The sequence below is a fragment of the Gracilinanus agilis genome, chromosome 3, assembly GCF_016433145.1.
Source record: "Gracilinanus agilis isolate LMUSP501 chromosome 3, AgileGrace, whole genome shotgun sequence".
NCBI lineage: Eukaryota > Metazoa > Chordata > Mammalia > Didelphimorphia > Didelphidae > Gracilinanus > Gracilinanus agilis.
The window spans coordinates 298,634,190-298,653,613 of NC_058132.1; the positions used below are offsets into that span (position 1 = coordinate 298,634,190).

The 19,424-nt window shown below is 36.7% G+C and overlaps 1 protein-coding gene across 1 annotated transcript in view; it reads right to left on the reverse strand.

Moving 5' to 3' along the window:
- Positions 1 to 19,424, reverse strand: part of MGAT5 (alpha-1,6-mannosylglycoprotein 6-beta-N-acetylglucosaminyltransferase) — a 242,317-nt gene that overhangs the window by 44,336 nt on the left and 178,557 nt on the right. The window contains exon 11 of the mRNA XM_044669910.1: positions 9,271 to 9,420. Coding sequence (XP_044525845.1) covers positions 9,271 to 9,420 — 150 coding nt within the window. The remainder of the gene's footprint in view (positions 1 to 9,270; positions 9,421 to 19,424) is intronic.

Below are 19,424 nucleotides of genomic sequence, written 5' to 3' on the forward strand. Positions count from 1 at the left end.
TAACCTCTAAATCATTTTTGTCCTCCTAAAATAATTGTGTCATCATAACCTATTAACCCAGGCTCAAAACTCAAAGTCATTCTTGGTTCTTCTCTTACAGATAACCAAAATCTGCTAATTCTGTCTCCATAACTGCTTATATCCATTTCCTCTTCACTGATCATACTGCCAATAATCATTCATAAGCCACATTTAGGGGTGTGTTGGAGGCAGTTTATTAAATTATCAGTGTGAGTATTTATATTTCAAAAATAAGCAAAAGCTACAAATCAAGTTTTGATTGTTTTGTTGATTTTTCTAGACTTAAGTGACAGAGAATACATTAATAATTAACACAAAAATTTAAAGTTTGCCATGCATTCATCTTTGAATTTTTTTGGGAGATATGGTTATTAAACATTTATGAGCCTACCACTGGGAGCTATACTTCACTTGAAATATTGTAGTAGCTGCCCTCTAACTGTTTTTATTGCTTCTTGTTTCTTCCCTCCTCAACTCATTTGTCAAAGAGTTACAAAAACTATATTAATGACGGTATGTCCCTTTCCTGTTAGAAATCTTTTAGTGGCTCCCTGAATACAAAATATGTAACCTGGCATTCAATACCCTTTACAATATCTCCTCCTTACCCATTCAGCCTTATTATTCCCTTCATCCACAATGCTTTGAAACAAACTGTTTCTCATCTTCTGCTTTTTTGCCTCTGGCTCTCTTGACTCATCCAATATATTCCTCTTCCCTGACTCTCCAGTTGACAGTATATTTTTCTAACAAGTATTTATGTAGCCCATTCCCCATAATTACAGAGATTCTTCCCCCCAAACCCAACATCTTCATAAATCCATTTGCTAAAATTCTTCTCTTCCTTCATTCTCTAGTTCTGAAGTTACTTCCTCCATACAACAGTCATTGATCTGATCCATGGTCCCAATCTCTACCTCATTTGAAAAATGATGTCTCCTTTCTAAAAATTTTAGAGAATACTCTCAGAGCATGTTCAGGGATTTCCTCTTTACTCCATTCACTTTCTAAATTGTATCACACTTATTTTTGTGCATGTTGTATTGTGCCATTGGGCTCCTTGAAGGCAAAGGATACAAAAATGATTTCACTCCCATGTTTTAATCTTTAGCACTAAGAACAATGCCTTTCACAAAGAATATGCTTTAAAAATTAACATTGCTATTGTTGTTTAGATCTCTGATGTTCTTGGGAATAGAGACTGATAGGAGATTCAGACTGTGTTCCCAAAGGTTTGAGGTAGAGATATAGGATTCTCACTGCTTCACGACCTCTGTAAATAAGGGCATGTGTTGAAACCTTCATTGCAAATTGCAAATAAGAATTTGGAGAAAAACAGATAAGACATGCAGTGCTTGACTATTAAATAGAATTTTTTTAAAAATTAGTTTCCATGATCAACCAATTTGAACCCATTAATTAAAAGTATTTGGGGCTGTTGCTTAATGGACTCAAATGTGACCTAGGTTTAATTATATCCGAATTCATCTGAATTGGCACCATTTTCTTTGCTGAGTGTCAGTTGTGAAGTCCTCACAAAATACATTTTTTCGCTGACTCACAGAAACCATGGCAATTTAAAGCAAAGCTTAAACAACAGCACATGACTTCTTTTGAAAAAAAAAATTCTCATGGCGCTAATTAAGGTTACAGGAAATGAACTACTTGGAAACATTAAAATAAGAGTTTTAAGTAGTTCCTCCCAGCAGGTCCCTCTTTATCCTGCTTCCTGAATATACCCCATCATTTGTGACATTAATAATGGAGTGGTTAGGCCCACTGATGTTAAACAACACATGTGAGTATCACTGAACCATAAAATGTTAGGGCAGGAAGGGGGACTTACAGATTATTTAGCCCACCCCTACTCCCATTTTACAAATAAAGGGAGATTTCAAGGTGGTTATGGTTAATTTCAAATCATATAGCTAGTAAATGGAAGACTATGGATTAGAACCCCAGGTCTCCTAATTTCTAATCTAGCATCTTTCTTGCTGTATCACTACAGATTGTTAATATAGAAAATCAGAAAAGCTGGAGAGGATTTTTTCCCTTAGAGATGCTCTAAAACTGAATTTTGCTGTTTGGGGAAACAAAGCCCAGAGAAGTACAAGGACTTGGGAAAGTTCACACAACTAATTAATTTCAGAATATTGGCAGCACCTAGACTGGGCAATTTGTGAACCCCAAAGAATATTTCATAAGCCTTCAAATGTATTTGGCTTTTGCCACATGTTTGTAATCTAACCATGCACTGCTTATTTACTTGCAAATTTTCTCAGCATCCTTAGTATGCAGCCGAGTTACAAAAAATGCAAGTATGCATTAAGTTCAGGGGCTGCTGAACTTCACTCTTCAGCTAAAAACTGAGCATATTTTATTTATGTTATCTCTACTCTTCAGAGGTCTGGAATCTAATGAGGATATTCCAGATGAAGGAACATCTCTATGGCTGCTCTCCCCAACTCTGTCAATATGCATTTCTACACAGAGGGCTCACATCCTAGAAAATTAAATCTTCCAACCAATCCTAAGTAGTAGAAAACAGATGAAATGACATTGGTTGCATTCATAGCACATTATTAGGACCTGACTGCACAAGAACAAACATTTGAGAAAAAGTATTCAGATTTGGACACTTCCTAAATGATGAGGGAAACAGAACTGATAAGAGTTTAGATGTGGGTGTTGTTGTTTTTTTTTAATATTTAATGGCGTAGACAATGTTTGGACTCTTAAATGAAAGTCAAGAAGATTTTTAAAGAGCCTGGGAGTGAGTTATGAAACCATCCATGCTATAGGAAAGAAAAAGGGAAAGAGGTGGCCTGAATAAGTCAGCTAACCAGCAGAAAACCACCTCCAAAACAGTTGAAATTTGCTTTGGTATACATACATACATACATACATACATACATACATACATACATACAAATGTATATGTTGCATGCATTGTCTAAAAAAATCTTTCCTTTACTAATTCTGACTTTTTTAGGCCAGAATTATAATTAGTTTTACTTTTCTGAGCACATAGCTACTAAGTAGAGAGGGGAGGCAACCCTTGGCAAGAAGGGATATATTCTAAGTATAAGAGATACCATGAATGTGGAGGTACGCAAACACATCTAGCATTCATTTGCCAGAGTTGGTTTTTTTACCCACTTGTCCAAGTTGCCAAGATTAGCAGTTAAGGGCATTCTTTAATGACTGTATTCTGACTCAGTAATTGTTCATTTTTAACTGGACATTTAGAATCTGTGGGTATACGATTTCAAGGGAAGTTTTATCTGATTCCTCTAAACTCCTCGGTTTGTTTTTCTTTTTAGATGGGGGCCTATTCTTCCTCAAATTGCTATTTTATGGATGTTTCATTGTAATGAATGACACTACCAGGTGAGTTAGGTCCTTAGTATAAGACACTTTAAGAAGGATATCAGCTTTTTCAGGCCATGGAAGTCTCAACTAGTGAGGGATTATATATTTGCCCTATTGTTGAAGAATAATAAGCGCACAGATGACAGAGTCTTCATGTGATTAACATTCAATTTTTTAGTGCTTTATATGAAATACTAAATCTCTTCTTTAGAAGAGATGGGAGGTGGGAGAGTCTAGAGCAAGAAAGATGTTTTTCTTAAATGTTCCTTCCAATCTGTGTTGGTGATTTCTTTCCTGTCTTTTAGCATGAATAGTCCTGTACTTCAAAATTCCAGAAAGAAGATATGTAAGCAATCCTGACACAGAGTGTAGAAAATATGTGAACTGAGAGGCTTTTGAGTTCAAGTCCAAAGTCCATTTCTCAGTCATGATGCTGGACAAAAGTCACATGTTTCAGCTGGGTCTTTGCTTTTTTCTCTTTTAATATGCTGATGCTCTAGTTTCATAGTGAGCAAAACAGTCAAAGCACCATATAAATGTGAATTATTATTTGCTTTTTCCAAACAGAAGTATCTATAAAAACTGTTGTGTAAATAAATAGATAATAGGGCATGCTTCTGGAGTAGCACCAGGAATTCAAAACATTAAGTATACATAAGAAACTAATGCATTACCTATGGTGCATATGATCTGAGTCATGGATGGTATATTCAGAAGAGACCTTGGAGAACATCCAGACTAGCCACTGGTGATTCATTTTACAAGAGAGGCTCTAAAGTGACACATTAGGTCAATGAGACATTTCCTGATTCCTGATGTTTCTCTCCACACTGAAAGGAGAAAAGGCAGTATGTGAAAGTCCTGATGGTTGTTGGCTAGAATATTCCATCTCCCAAATCTTCCTTTAGAATGTAATGCCATTGAAGAGCAATAAGGCCTCCAATATGCCAGGAAGAGAAAAGGAATTATTTTGCAGCAGTAATGCTTGAAGCCTGCTAAAGTCACTGCCAAACCACAGATCCTTTACTAGAGATCAGTCTGCTGGGGATAAGCCAAGCTTGTGATACTCAGCTGTCTAGCTTCTCTTTAAAAAAATACTCTCAGACTTTAGTCACTTGAAAACTACAGGAAGAAAACAAAGTGGCCAGCTTTGTGTAGTAGATTTATTAATTTGAGTATTGGGGGCAAGAAGGAGAGCAAAGGGGCCAAATTAAAATTATGGAAAATAAAATCCAGAGTCTACAATAAAATACTTTTTTTCTTTTATATATTTTTGTTCACGTGTTTGGGAAGTATTGTTAATCATTGGTAGGTTATATCCTTTTGAGTGAGAGAACTTTTCAATGAGCAAAGGGAAAAGTGGGATGTTCGCCTTTTGAGGAAAATAGAGTTCCAAGAAGATCCAGAGAAAGCCCCTCACCATGTAGAACTATCATAGTAAGAAAAAAACTGATGTCTTTCTTAAAGTGTCTTTTACTAAGGACCCATCTCCCTTGGAAGTGTCAATCATTACAATGTTAATCATTCATTATAAGGAAATCTGCTAACAGTTACCTGAGTGGGAAAGGGCCCAATTTAAGAAAACAAAACTAGATAAAACTGCCTTTGAGACTGAGTGCTCACATATTCTAAATTTCTGGCTGGAAATGGACAATTACTGAATTGGGATGTCCTTATCCAATGAAATCTTATCTTCAGTAAATCAGTGAAAAATCTATTCCTGTCTGATATGCTTGCTTGCCTTCATATTCATCCTTCTTCTTATGCCTAGCATTCCCCTTCTCCCCACCCTCCAACTGCTTCTCTACTTTTTGAATTAGGTCTCATTCTCTAGGGCACAGATGAAATGCTATTTCTTCCATAAAGGCTTCTTCATCTTCCCTTCTACTGGCCTAATACCTGCCTATCTTCTACCATATTTTATTCTGCATCAGAATTACAGCATTGCTGTTGCAAACACACTACACAATTGCTATGTATCACATTTTACTGCATATTTGTGATTATGATATCACATCCCTACTAGGTCAATCATTCAATGAAGAAACAGTCACTACATGCCTACTTTAAACTAGAATCTGTGCTAGGTGTTAGGGATAAATTCAATAAATTCAATAATCCTTATTCTGAAGGAATTGCCATCCTAATGGAAAAGACAAGAAGTACTTAGATGAGTGGATACAGAATATAGGCTAATATAGAATACTTTCTATAATGTAAGGACCAAGTCTTAATTATGTTTGCTTTTCCCTCAAGACAAATCAGAGTGGCTTGCACAAAGCAGATATAGATTAAATGGCCTTTGGATTCATGCCACTGTGATCATCTTTCCTCATGGATCTATCTTGGTGATAAGCAACTGCTAAAGGCAGTGAGAGCAGGGAATTCTTAACCTGGGGTCCTTGACCTTGGGTGGTGGTGGTGGTGGTTGTTTTTTAATATCTATATAATTCTATCTATATAGTTTTCTTTGGAACCTTATGTATTTTAATTTATGCTTTTAAAAACATTCTGAGGAGGGAACCATAGGCTTCATTGGACTGCCAAAGGGGGCCATGACAAAAAAAAAAAAAAAAAAAAAGATTAAAACTAGTGAACTAGGGGAAAAGAACTCAGCTCCTAGGTTTACAGATGCTGCATGAGACCCTGCTGAGCTGTAATTGATTATCAAACTCTCTGCATTTTTCTGACTTGCTTTAGTAAGACAAAGCTGTTTGCATGTGGAAAACTATTAAGTGCCATGCAGAAAGAAGAGGGAAGGGTCCAGGAAGACATTTTCCCCTGACTGACAGCATTATAGAATATGGTCTATGATAGGGTTTCATAAATAAGATATTTGTAAAGTACTTAGCACAATTCCTGACATATAAATGTTTGTTTCCTTCTTCATTTCCCTCTTTGGCATCTTTGTTTCTGCTCTTCAAGTCCTTTCCCTTGGTTTACTGGATTCCAGAGTGGGATATCGTTTTCCTAGTTAATTTTTAAGATAGTCTGGTGTTTGGAATCCAAGACTGAGGAACAGGGAAGTGGAGAGGAAGAGAATATGGCTAGATATATAACAAACACAATATATTTGTATTGGAAAACAGGAGGAACCACAGGAAATGCTTTCCAAAGCCATCCTAGTGAATCATGGTTTCTTACTTGAACTGTACTTTTGGACTTTAGTATTAGGAGGTACCTACCCATCTGTAGGTTTCTGAGGAGCAATTAAATCACCAAAGTTCATTTCTCCTAAGCCTGTCCTTCAGAATCACCAAACATCCTAGCTCTTTTGGTTCAGATTCACTAACACTAAAGACACCTTTTGTCCTCACTTACTTTTTGCAGCCTGATAGAGCTTATGACACACCCATTGGCTAATGACATTCAGGAAAGGGCTTGATTTCTGCTGAACAGAAGGTTTCCTGCACTTGGTTCAGAAATGCAGAAAGATGGTTCATCAAGAAAAATAACAAATCAGAAGCTGATTAAGCATCAATCATTTCTATCGGGCTCTAAACCTCTTGAGGAACAGCAGATTCACTTCCTTTTGAAATAATGAGGAGCTGAAGAGAGTGGGGAATTCCATTCATTCCAGGAGCATTTGCTTCCCTGCATCTCCAGTTCTCCACCTCTAATGTGGATCAGAATAAATTGCTTTTAAATTGCCTGGAGACACAGAGGAAGGAGTTATGGGCAGAATGGGTTGTAAATGCAAAGCTCCACTGGTCTTTAGTGTCGTTATTTCAAAACTCAAGATTCATTCATTTTAGCTATTGCTGGCATCAAGTGCAAAAAATGGTAGTAGCTATACATGGACTGATTTTCTTCACAGTCACTAAGCAATTCAGCTATAATTCTACTCAAAGTATTTGGACATAGTCTAATAAGATTAAGAAACAATAATACATAATTGTACCAGTCTTATAAACTAAAGGCATTTGGTTTCCTAGAACCAAAACTACCCAGTTCTCATGATCCAGCTCTGTCTGCCACACCTGTGTGTTAAATATGTCTGGCACAAATACCTCTATCTCTTGGTACCTCCACTGTCCTCTTTTGGGTTTTGAATAGCCACTATTTTTGCCCAGTCCCTACCAAGGGACAGAAAATAGTGCCAGAGGTAGTGAGTGGGTATTCTTTTAAAATGTGCAAGGCTGCAAGGCTGAATAAGACATTTGTGAAGTTAATAGAAGTGTGAAAGACAGCAATGACCTGCTATGAACAACTACACCACCAAATGTTGTTATTTTAAAGGGGGTTGAGTTTTTTCTAACATGTCATGTAGGGAAATAATAGTAAAGCAAACAAAATAACAAAAATAGCATTGCCACAAAAAGGTAGGGAATTTTTGTTCATACAGTGGAATCCAGTTCAGGACAATCTGGACCCTTTCTTCTCAGCCCAGGGGTACCTGCTAGAAGCAGGTGGCAAAAATAATACCACAAAATTTCTTTGGGATTTACAGATGAAGTGAATATTTACCACACTAAAAAAATGTTTTCTTAGGGCAACAAAGAAAGAAATTATCTCCCTTTCATAGATAGGAAAACTGAAGCCTGGGAGGAAAACAATAACAACAATATTACTATAAGGGACACAAAGAGTTACAACAGTTGAGGTCAAGTCTTGACTTTCTCACTTATCATAATGTAGGTCAATCACTTCTCTCTGAGCCTCAGTTTTCTCATGTGTATATTAAAAGAGGAGTCAGTCAGCGATTGTTTCTTCAATTTAACCATCTCTCCCTCTAGAATATACACACATGTACAGTGGTAGATGGCTTAGAAGATAAAGAACAATGCCCAATTGTTTCTGGGCCAAAAAAATCATAGGAAGAAAGATCTATACCTGAAAGAGGCCTTATAGGCCCACAAGTAAAATTACATTCATTTTATAGATGAAAAAAACTGAGGCCCAAGGAGATTACGTGATTCACCTAAGGTCACACAGCCACTGAAGGTAAGAGCCAGGATTTGAGCACTATTTCTCAGCCTCCAAGGTATGTTCTTTTCCCCAAGGATCACAATTCCTTAATAATCTCTTAAGTTTTCTCTCTTTTGTTGAATCTTGAGAAAAACTAATGTCAAATTATATTATTTATTAGCAATATTTCTATGTGAATCCACTCATTTTCTCAAACTCTGGCCTCTAAAGGTCAGGTAGTTTAGTTCTCAAGTTTCCCAGGCCCCAAGGCATGCAATTGGGCCAAAGCCTTTCTGTTTTGTTAAAGGCAAGGAGGACAGTTTTCTGCTTCTTCATTAAGTCTAAACAAGAACATCCTCCCTAAGGCATTTGAAAACATATTTCTCTTCATCCATGCTAAACATATCAACTATGTTTGAGGTGACTTGGTTTATAACAGAGAAAAGAGTCACTGGAAACATGATTGACACAACTTATATTTTTCTAGCCAAAGACTGCTAGAGGAAGTTGTTTGTCATAAACTTGCTGACATTCTATTTCTTAAAGTATGAAAGAAGAGTGGGTCAGCCATGTTTCCTTAGCTTAGAGAAGCTGTAGGGAATCCACCTATCTGAAGGGTAATCCTTTCTTCTTACCTATGATAAAGTAATGGAGGAGGAGTTAAGATCCATTAAACACTTGTTAAATTATCATGACTTGGGAGACAGAAGAAGAAATCGTCTTGAGGAGCAAGGGGACATTCAGCCTAGTGACCTCTTGTTACAACTAAAGGTTTTATCATGATGGATGTAATTGCCATCCATAATTCCCTTGAGCTCTCACAGAAAAATCATCCATTAGAAGTAACATTCTAGAATCTTTCCATAGCACACAGGGAGAAGAAAGTGCCTGACCCCAATTTTAATAATAAGTAGAAATAAATTCATAAACATGACTATTGGATGAACCCTTACTGAAAGGTTTGCTTACCTTGGTTTCTCTGAGAAGAAATTGTAAATCTCGTCCACTAAGGATTCCATGATTCTTCACATAGCTGGGCATGTGGTTAGTGCTAGACCCATAGACAGTTGCATGTACTTCCATGTAAGTGTGAATGATGTCCAAGTACTCCTTCTTATTCTAGAGAACACAAATATAGATATATGTTATGTTAAGTTTTATACCCTATTAATGTAGTTCATAATTTTCTATTAAGAAGAAAACAAAAATACCTCATCTTCCAAAAGCTAGAGACAGTAGATCACTGCCCTTAAATTTATGGCAATTTAGAAATAATGATGTCAATAATAATAAAATCTAAGTTTCATATTGTATTTTAAGGTTTGCAAAGACCTTTTTAAAACCAAATTCTAAGTTGTTGAGTTTTTTTTATTTAAAAAATTCTGGCTTGGATATCAGTGACAAAAGAGTCATTTCATAGTTATATAGTTTTGCAAAGGAAAAATATTATGCAGCAGTAGTGGCAACATGCTACTGAATACCAAATGAATAGCTTACGGCAAGTTGTTTTGAAGTATCATCCTGGTTTTGTGATTACCAAGAACTCAACACATCAGTTTTGGCTCATCCTCATTGTGGGGGAGGAAGTTTGGGGAAGAGAAAGGAAAGCCCTGAAAACTCAGTCTGCCTGCAATAGACATTTGGAGATGCCAAGGAGTCCCTGTGGAAAGCAAGCACCCAGTCCCTGCCAATCTATTCATTGAGAATGGCTCTGCTCCTCTTATCAAAAACAGAGTCTGCCTATTTCTGAGTTTAAGGAGATTTAGTGGTCCTGGATGATACATGTTTATTAACCAGGGAACTACAGAGATAATTACAGCACTCAAGTAAGAAAAAAAAGGGGGAAATTGGGCAAGCACATTTTTTAAATTAAATTAAAAAATTTTTTTCAGAAAAAATTTTTTCCATGCTTACATGATTCATGTTCTTGTTCTCCTCTCCAACCCCCCACCCCATAGCTGATGTGCATTTGCACTGGTTTTAACATGTGTCATTGATCAAGACCTATTTCCATATTATTGATAATTGCACTAGGGTGGTCATTTAGAGTCTACATCCGAAATCATGTCTGCATCAGCCCATGTGTCCAAGCAGTTGTTTTTCTTCTGTGTTTCCACTCCTGCAGTTCTTCCTCTGAATGTGGATAGTGTTCTTTTCCATAAATCCCTCAGAATTGTCCCGGATCATTGCATTGCTGCTAGTACAGAAGTCCATTACATTCAATTTTACCACAGTGCAAGCACATGTTTTTGATGTTTGAATGTATCACTCTGAGATATAGTTATGGAAGTAATTTGCATATGTATTATGTGTGTATGTGTATGTGTATATATATAAGCACAATACAAAGATACCATGCCTACAAATATATATACACATGTGTATGTGTGTGTATGTTTATATATTTCATGTATTTGTAGGCACTATTTGACTTTTATAGGTCAAAATTTTCTGTGGCTAGGACTTTACTAGTCTTCCTCCTTGAGCATTTTATGTTTGCCTGCTGCTACTTGCCAGATCTATAAAAGCTGGAGTTCAGTTTTCGCCCCTATCTCTTTATTTTATAAAGATTTGCTGTTCTACAGAAGATGAATTTTCTCTCTGAATCTGGTTCTGAAGCCCTCAAGTCAAGTATAATAATAGCAGGTTTTATGAGAAGAAAGCAAGAGGGCTTTCAAGAGCTTTCAAGTTCAATATTATGAATTCTTTGATTAGATTTTAAGCTCCTTGAGGGTAAGAATAATCTATTACATCTTGTTGCATATAAAGCACTTAGCACAATGCCTGGCATAAAGTAGGCATTTAATGAAGTGTTTACTGACTGACTATGTGTTATGAGGCATTAAAAAACCCCAAAGAAGAAGAGGAAAAAATTATTCTTTCTTCTGAAGTGGCAGATTTGGACTGGAGGTGAAGCTTGCAGAATCCTCATTGCTTAGACAAGAACTATCTGCAAAATAACTTTCTTTTTTTTTTTTTTTTAATATTTAAAAATGTTACCTTCTATCCTAGAATCAATACTAGATAGCCATTCTAAGGCTGAAAAGGAGTAAGGGCTAGGCAATTGGGGTTAAGTGACTTGCTCAGGGTCACACAGCTAGGAAGTATCTGAGGCTAGATTTGAACCTAGGACCTCCCTATTTCTCTCTCTATTGTGCTACATAATATAAGAGAAGATTACTTTAAGGCAGAGGGGTATATACATGACCTCTCAAGGTCTCTTTCATTCCATGTCATCTCAAGTCCTTTTAGAATAAGACAATGATTCTTCTGAAAGTATGAAAAAAAGTCCTGGACATTCAGGTGTACAGTCAATACATTCAGAGTATGGATTTGTCCCAGGATTATATTTGTTCCAAACTCCTCATCCTAACCACCCACAAGCCCAAAATAACCAAAAGCAACCAGAAGACCATTAATATCCATGTGACTGGACAACACATAGTCACTTTCACACTCCAGAGTGTGCTTCCCACAAACCCACCTACTCTATTGTGTTTTTATGGAATCAAAATTTAGTTCTGCTCTCTTAAGGAAATTGAAGCCTTGAGTTTCTCTTGTGCTCTCAAGTCTAGTTAGTGGCTTTGTTTTCAATCTGATGGCTTTCTATTATATTAATCTAGTTTTGGATAGCCAAGTTACACAGTGGACTTGAGTGGGGGAAGCTCTGAGTTCTAATCTTCCTTCAGAAACTTTTTGGATGTGTCATCCCAGGCCAAGTCATTTAACCACTTTCAGCTTAAGTTTCCTTGTCCTTAAAATGTGGATCATAATAGCACCTACCCCCAAGGTTGATTTGAGGATCAGATAAAATAATATATGTAGAACACTTTTCATACCTAAACATACTATATAAATACTAGCAGCTATTATCATTATGTTCAAATAGGAAAACTATATATGAATATTAACTTCTGTGAATGGGGAAAAAGTCATTAAAAATATGTTGCAAAAATACTATGGGATATGTGGTGAGGAGGGAAAGGGACAATTGGATTCCTTAAGACCCACCTCTTCCTTCTTGATGGCTATTTACCAATTAGAGATGTCTTAGGATATCCAGGTGAGCAGTGAGTGATGAGATCATGAGACCAGTCTGGTCTCTTTTCTGGCCATGTAAGCTCTTTTGTCCTGCTTTCTTAGGACCTGCTTTCCCCCCTGTTTGCTCTCTTTGGTGACATTCAAATTGTGTACTGTCCAGTTTAGATTGTCTTAAGGTGTTGATTAATAAGTTAACTTAAAATTATTAATTAAATTAATTAAAATTTAAAAAAAAAATACTATGGGATAGAAAAAAGAAATGTTATTCCCATCCTCAATCATGTCATATTGGATAAACAGTGGGCACAATGATGTAAAGGATTATAATGCTAAGACATCAGGACTTAGATCAATTCAAGTGACCAGTTTTGACTCCAGAGGACTGAATGATTATTAAACCTTCCTCCCTTTCTCAGCAGAGGCTATAAATGAAGAATAAAGCATGTGCTGTCAGATCCGGTTAGCATGTTGGTTTGTTTGGCTTAAATCTACTATTTTACAAGAGGGTTCTGTTGGGAGGATGATTGGGAGAAATGATAAGTCACTTAAAAGAGGCACCAATACAGTATTTTAAAAATAGAACTACAGCTTAGATACAAAGAACTATTGGGAAATTAGGGCTATCTGTAATTGTGCTAATTTATATAAATTTACAGCAAATTCATAAGGAACGGAAGTGACATTTAAAATTTTATTTTATTCATATACACATACACCCCCATCTAGGCCCCAGAAATCCTGAATAACAAAGATCCCACTAACAGCTCTGAGGACTAATGGCTTAAAAAAGCCTCCCAGACTATCTTGGTATTTCAGTAATCAGTGTAATTTAAAGATCCCGTTCTTCCAGAGAGCTGGCTCTGTGCAGGTAATCTTTATATTAATATGGTGCTGCTGATTTGATTCCCCAGGTTAGATTGCCTTTCCTTCTTCAACTATGACTCCCATTAGCAGGACCAAAGGGTTTTTGTTTGTTTGTTTGTTTGTTTTTACATTGGATGATAACTTACATTGTACATTATTATACTCTTCCCCTTCAGAGCGGATAGGGAGATGAAGGAGAGACTGTGGGCTGGTCAAAGGGTTGGAGGTTTTGGCAGTAGTTTTCCCAATATATGAGTTGTTGACCTGAAAAAATACACAACTACCAACATAGTTCTAAATAAAGGTCTTTCCCTGAGGTAATCAGATTCATCTGGGAAGCCTCACAGAAACACGTCCTGAGACTTCCCATGAACTGCAGAAAGCAAGGTGCTTATATAGATTTTTAGAGAGGGGAAAGGGCATAGGCCCAGCTACCAAGTTCACCAAAGATTGAGTACAAAGCACTAGCCATAGTCTAAGGCAGTTGGAGGTTGCCTAGATGAATAATTAGAGGCTAGGGTGATTTGACTAGTAATTACAGTTTTGACTGCCTTTGAGTTCTGGCTCAGGTGACTAAAATGTCCTTGAGGTTTTATTGTTCAGTCTTGGACCAGGATCAGTCTAGGGGTTTCAGAAGACTAGGTTGTCAGAGCCAAGGCCAAACTCCTGAAAAGTCATTTTCCAGGGTCATGCCTTCTGTTAACTCCTTCTTAAGAGTATGTTTCTACTATTAAGTTCCAGAGCATTCTATAGTCCAGTTGGTTCCCAAACTTTTTTGGCCTACTGTCTCCCTTTCCAGAAAAAATATTACTTAGTCCCCTGGAAATTAATTTTTAAAAAATTTTAATAGCAATTAATAGGAAAGATAAATGCACCTGTGGCCATCACTGCCCCACCTGGATCGCTGCAGCACCCACCAGGGGGCAGTAGCACCCATTTTGGGAATCACTGCTATATAGTCCAAGAGACAGAGGTTTAGTACTGTAATGAGAAAACCCACATTGAGGTAGGAGTTAGGAGATTTGGGTTCTAGATAGGTCTACCACTAATTTTCTGGGTTATATGAATAAGTAACTCTCTTCTTTTGCCTCCTTTTGAATTTCTAGTACTTAGCATGGAGCCTGGCACAATAAATGCTTATTGATTGATTGGCTGAGTATCAGTTTCCACCTGTGTAATGTGAGGGGATGAAGTTAGCTAACCTCTAAGAATCATTTCCCATCTACAATTCTATTATTTTAGCCATCTCAGTCCTCCCTGGGCAACTTGTTCTCAAAGTGAAGCCAAGGGGCTCTTTCACTGAGGATTAGAGAAAAACATGTACTGACAAAACAGCGGAAACATAAAATCCAAGACAGGAGGGGGCAGAAACAGGGTTTTCTTGGATGCCAAGAATTCTTTTTTTGTCCTTAGCTCAATTTAAATTCTCATTAAAAACAAGTAATCAAACCTATTAAAATTTAAATCTGTGAAAGCAGGAAAGGCACACTTCCAGATTTAAACAAATAAGACTAAGGAAAAGGTGAGAACTTACTACAGGAACACTCAGACCCTCATGCTTCAGTCTTTCTTTAGGAGTTTATGATTATAGCTTGAGGCAACTACATTTGCAACACTGGTAGTAAGATATTTAGTGCTGGAACTAAGAGCTTTAGGAAAGCAATGTAATCTGAAATAATACTGGTATGAGGACTGGGTTGTAGGGAGTGGGAGAATATAAAATGAATAGCTCTTTTCTCATTTCTACATTCTCTCAAGCTTTTTATATTAAGAATTTCATTTGTGAATGCTACTTTTATATGCTTTCAGTGACCTTTTAAAAAACATTAACAGTTTTTTAATATGTTCATATTACAAATCTTACTGCATATGGAGTTAGGGGACCTGGGTTTGAATTTTAGTTCTGCTAATCATTACTTGGAATGAACTTGGGACAAGTTGTACCTATAAAATTGGGAACTGCACTAAACTCTTGATATTTCTTCCAATTGACATTATTTTCAGAGAATCTCCAGATTAACTCTTTCCTAGAATATTAAAGCAAACAACACAAAAAGACACATAATGATTGAATTAACTATTAACTGGCCTTGCCTCTTTCCCCAAGAACTAACTTCCTTTGGGGGCAGCTGGGTAGCTCAGTGGATTGAGAGCCAGACCTAGAGACGGGAGGTCTTGGGTTCAAATCTGGCCTTAGCCACTTCCAATCTGTGTGACCCTGGGCAAGTCACTTGACCCCCATTGCCTACCCTTACCACTCTTCTACCTTGGAGCCAATACACAGTATTGACTCCAAGATGGAAGGTAAGGGTTTAAAAAAAATATTTAAAAAAATTAAAAAAAAAAAAAAGAACTAACTTCCTTTGACTAAGGACTAAAGTAAAGGACAATCAAACCTAAAGAATCTGAAGCCCACTCCAATTCATTCTATCCTATTGGACCTTTCCCAAGCTTCTGTGTCACTTGGCTATTCCTGTTCATTTTACAAAAATCTATTTAATTGCTCTTTCTGTAATTCAGTAGAAAAATCCAATGCTAGAGCTCTATGGGGCTGCTCAGATTATAAACTCAATTCTATGGCTTTATATATGACTTCCCAGATTGTAATCTCCTTGCCTCCATTAAAGACCTGTTATTATTACTACTTTGATAGTTGTGTGTGTGTGTTCAAGGTTCACACAACTCCAAATCTGTCAGGTGATATTGACAAACATTCAGGTGTCCTAAAGTGGTGAGGAGAATGAGACATGGTGAGATGACAAGTGTCAGGAGGGCCACTGAAGCTGGTAGCAATCAGAGGCAAGGTTTATTGGTCACAGCTAGCATTTTATAGAGAAAGTGACCTAGGCTAAGGGATTAGGGTAAGCTTTTTACATGGACAATGGTTTGTAAAAATTTACAATCTAAGTACTATGACTTAGTTTCCTCACCGAAGCTTAGCCAGAGTTTTCTATAGGATAATAAATCACAGGTAAATATGTAACCATTTAACCAAGCTTCTCACAGAATTCCTGAATCAGTAATTTCTTGGAAGAACATACAGTTTTTTACAAAGTACAGCAGGGAGGGGTTAGAAAGGAGAGGTTTCTGGGGCATCATGTGAGGAGTGATTCTGGCCAGACCATGGCTTTGATTTTATTGGGGTCCACTCTCACTACTAGGGGCTACACAAATCCTTGGAGTCTCTGATCTTTATTTGTTTTTGTTGTCTTTGTTTAGTTGTTTTTAAGTCATGCTCTTTGTGACCCCATTTGGAATTTTCTTGGCAGAGATACAGGAATGGTTTATAATTTCCTTCTCCACTATTATAGATATAAACACATTTTTGCGAGAATAGAGGGTACTCTATGCCTAGGAACTATTCAGGGACCACATTGAACCATGCCTCTGAGTATATATCTAGCCTCCCCTATGGCTATAAGAAATCTTTGTGGGTATAAACTTCATAGAATTCAATACTTTATCATAACCCTTGTTGTATGATAATGGGGGCAGGCACGGTCCTCTGATGGTATGAGGAGCTGAAACTGAGTGAGTGTGGAATCCTTATGGGGTAACACTAAGTTGTAGTGGTGAAACACTAAGGACCCCACAGGAATATTTGTGAAGAAACTGTTACACCCAGCTTCAATATAACAGTGTACAGAATAAGTGGTCAAGTGAAGAGGCTGTGGTTTAGATCACACAGCTCTTTTGACTGCTTATCCTGGCTCCAAAATGTGGATAAAGGCTAGCTGACTACGACTTAACTTTGGTTGGAAATAATCCCTCTTTCTTCAACTACCCAAGGATATAATTGTTAGTCCTTAAGGTAAAGAATGACATTCACCTAAGTGAGTTTAAGATTTAATGATAACAGACTTTAGGAAAGGGAACAGGGAATTGAAAGAGAGAGGGGTTAAAGGAAATCCTTGGCTTAAGGTATAGGTGATCAGATGCTATTAGAATTGGAGGTAATTAGGGTTGCAAGTTTGACAGTTGTTGTGGCTTTGCCTACCAGATTCAACCTGGCAAAGCCAGGCTGTTTAACCTGAATCAGGTTTGATGGTGATTGATATTGCTTCTTCTTGATGAGTAATTAATCAGGATGTACAGTATAGAGTCACACAGGATTTGAAAGCATGGTAGTGATCAGAGCTGGTTGCTGGTATCCTAAGTTGATCTTGGCCTACCCAAACCTAACCAAGACCTCCCACCGAAATCCCTTCTCAAAACTGAGACCTCCTTTGCTCCAAAATCTTGCTTTTTATTACCCCCCCCCCCCAACTGACTTTTGCCTTTGCTGGCACATGGCAAGCTCGATTCATTCTAAGTTCCAAACTGGTAACTGTCAATCATTCTTCATTTCATATTGCAATGCCAAATAGCATTACACCCTATGGTATTCAGGCTTCCCCTATCAGAGGCCTACGTCTTAGGATGATAAATTTCATGCATCTGAAGGGTTGCTGAATGGAAAAAGGATTTGACTTATTCTGGGATGCTTCTAGTTTAGCCCTCTCACTTTATATACAAGGAAACTAAGGCTCATAGAGATTATGCTGCTTGACAAGGTGACAGAGTTGGTTACACAATTAGAACTCACATGTTCTGTTTCCCAGTTAAATGCTCTAATAAACTATTCTTTCTTGAACTATTTTGTAGGACTTGGGTGATCCTAATGATGTGAAAAGGAGTTCCATGAGAAATCTTTAATACTGGAGAATTTTTTCTTTTAATGTTTTAACAAAATTATATATAAAAAGGCAAAGAAAGCAAAGAGAACAAACATTTATGAAGAGCCTAATATGTGCCAGGCACTGTAATAAGTGCTTTCTAAGAAGATTATTTCAATTAATTCTCATAATAATCCTCTAAAGTTGGTGCTACTGTTACACCCATTTTATAGTAGAAAAAACTTGAGTCAAAGGGGAAATGGCTTTCCAGGCTCACACAGCTTCATCAGTTGCTTCTCAAAAACCCATTAAGGATAAGATTTTTTAACAAAATACATAAACAGGCTTTATTTCCTGTGCCCTAAAATGCTCTCTTTTTAACCACAAACTTTGGGCCCAGTATTTATATGTATACTATATACCTTCCAATTTACATTCTATATATTTTGGATGTGATAGTATTTTCAGAGACTCTCCTTACTGACTCTTTCCCAGGGTGCTAAAACAAAGAATTAAAAAAAAAAAGTTAATATCTGAGTTGATGATGAATTGTTTGCCTCTTTCTGAAGAACTAACTTCCTTTACCAGAGGACAAAGAGAGGACAATCAAACCTAAAGAACCAGAGGCCTACTTTCAGCCACCCTCACCTCTGGCTAGTGCATCTTGCCCAAGCTTTTGTGAACTCTAGGAACCTGGCTGTTTTCCCTGCCTCCCCACTAAAAGATTATTTAAGCCCCTTCTCTTTGTAATCCAATTTGGAGATCCCCCAGAGCATGGTCCTGTGTGGGGAATGAAGACTGCAGTCTGTTGACTAGAATCAGATCCTTTTTATCACTCTTTTAATTAAATCATTTAATGAATTTATTTAATTATTTTATTTGATTAAAAGATTTATTTTAATTATAAAGAAATATTTATTTATATATAATATATAGTTATATATAACATAAAATATATATCATGCAATTTGAATAATTTATTTTTAATTTATTTAAATAACTTAATTGATTAAAATTAATTTAAATCTTTTAAAAATGATTTTTTATTTTTAAAAGATTGACAGATGTTTATAGTTGATTATATATTGTCTGCCTCATTCAAATGATATATCCTTGAGGTTAAGAACTATGTTTTTGCTTTATTTTGTCTAGAACTCTAGTGCTTAGTATAATGACCAGTACATACTAAAGGCTTAATAAATGCAAAAAAACTAGGCTTTAAATGTAAATTTAAACCCAGTCTAGATTTTCCCCAGGAGTGGAAGATACAAGGGAACAGAACATGGGAAGAGGTAGTCTACTCATTAGAAACTAGACTCTCTTATGATTATATTCAAACTGGTCATATACATGGATCTAGAGCAGAGGGCTCTTTTTTAGTAGAGAAGGACATAGGGTGGGATCTATTGGACCCCAAAGTATAATTATTGTTGGATATGTAAAAACTTTAGAGGTTATGTAACTGCTACTTATCATTGAAGAGAAAACTGTTTCCATCCTCTTGCCTTCAATGCCATAGTAACCAGACCTCAGTATGACAAATCAAAATAATAATTACATTTA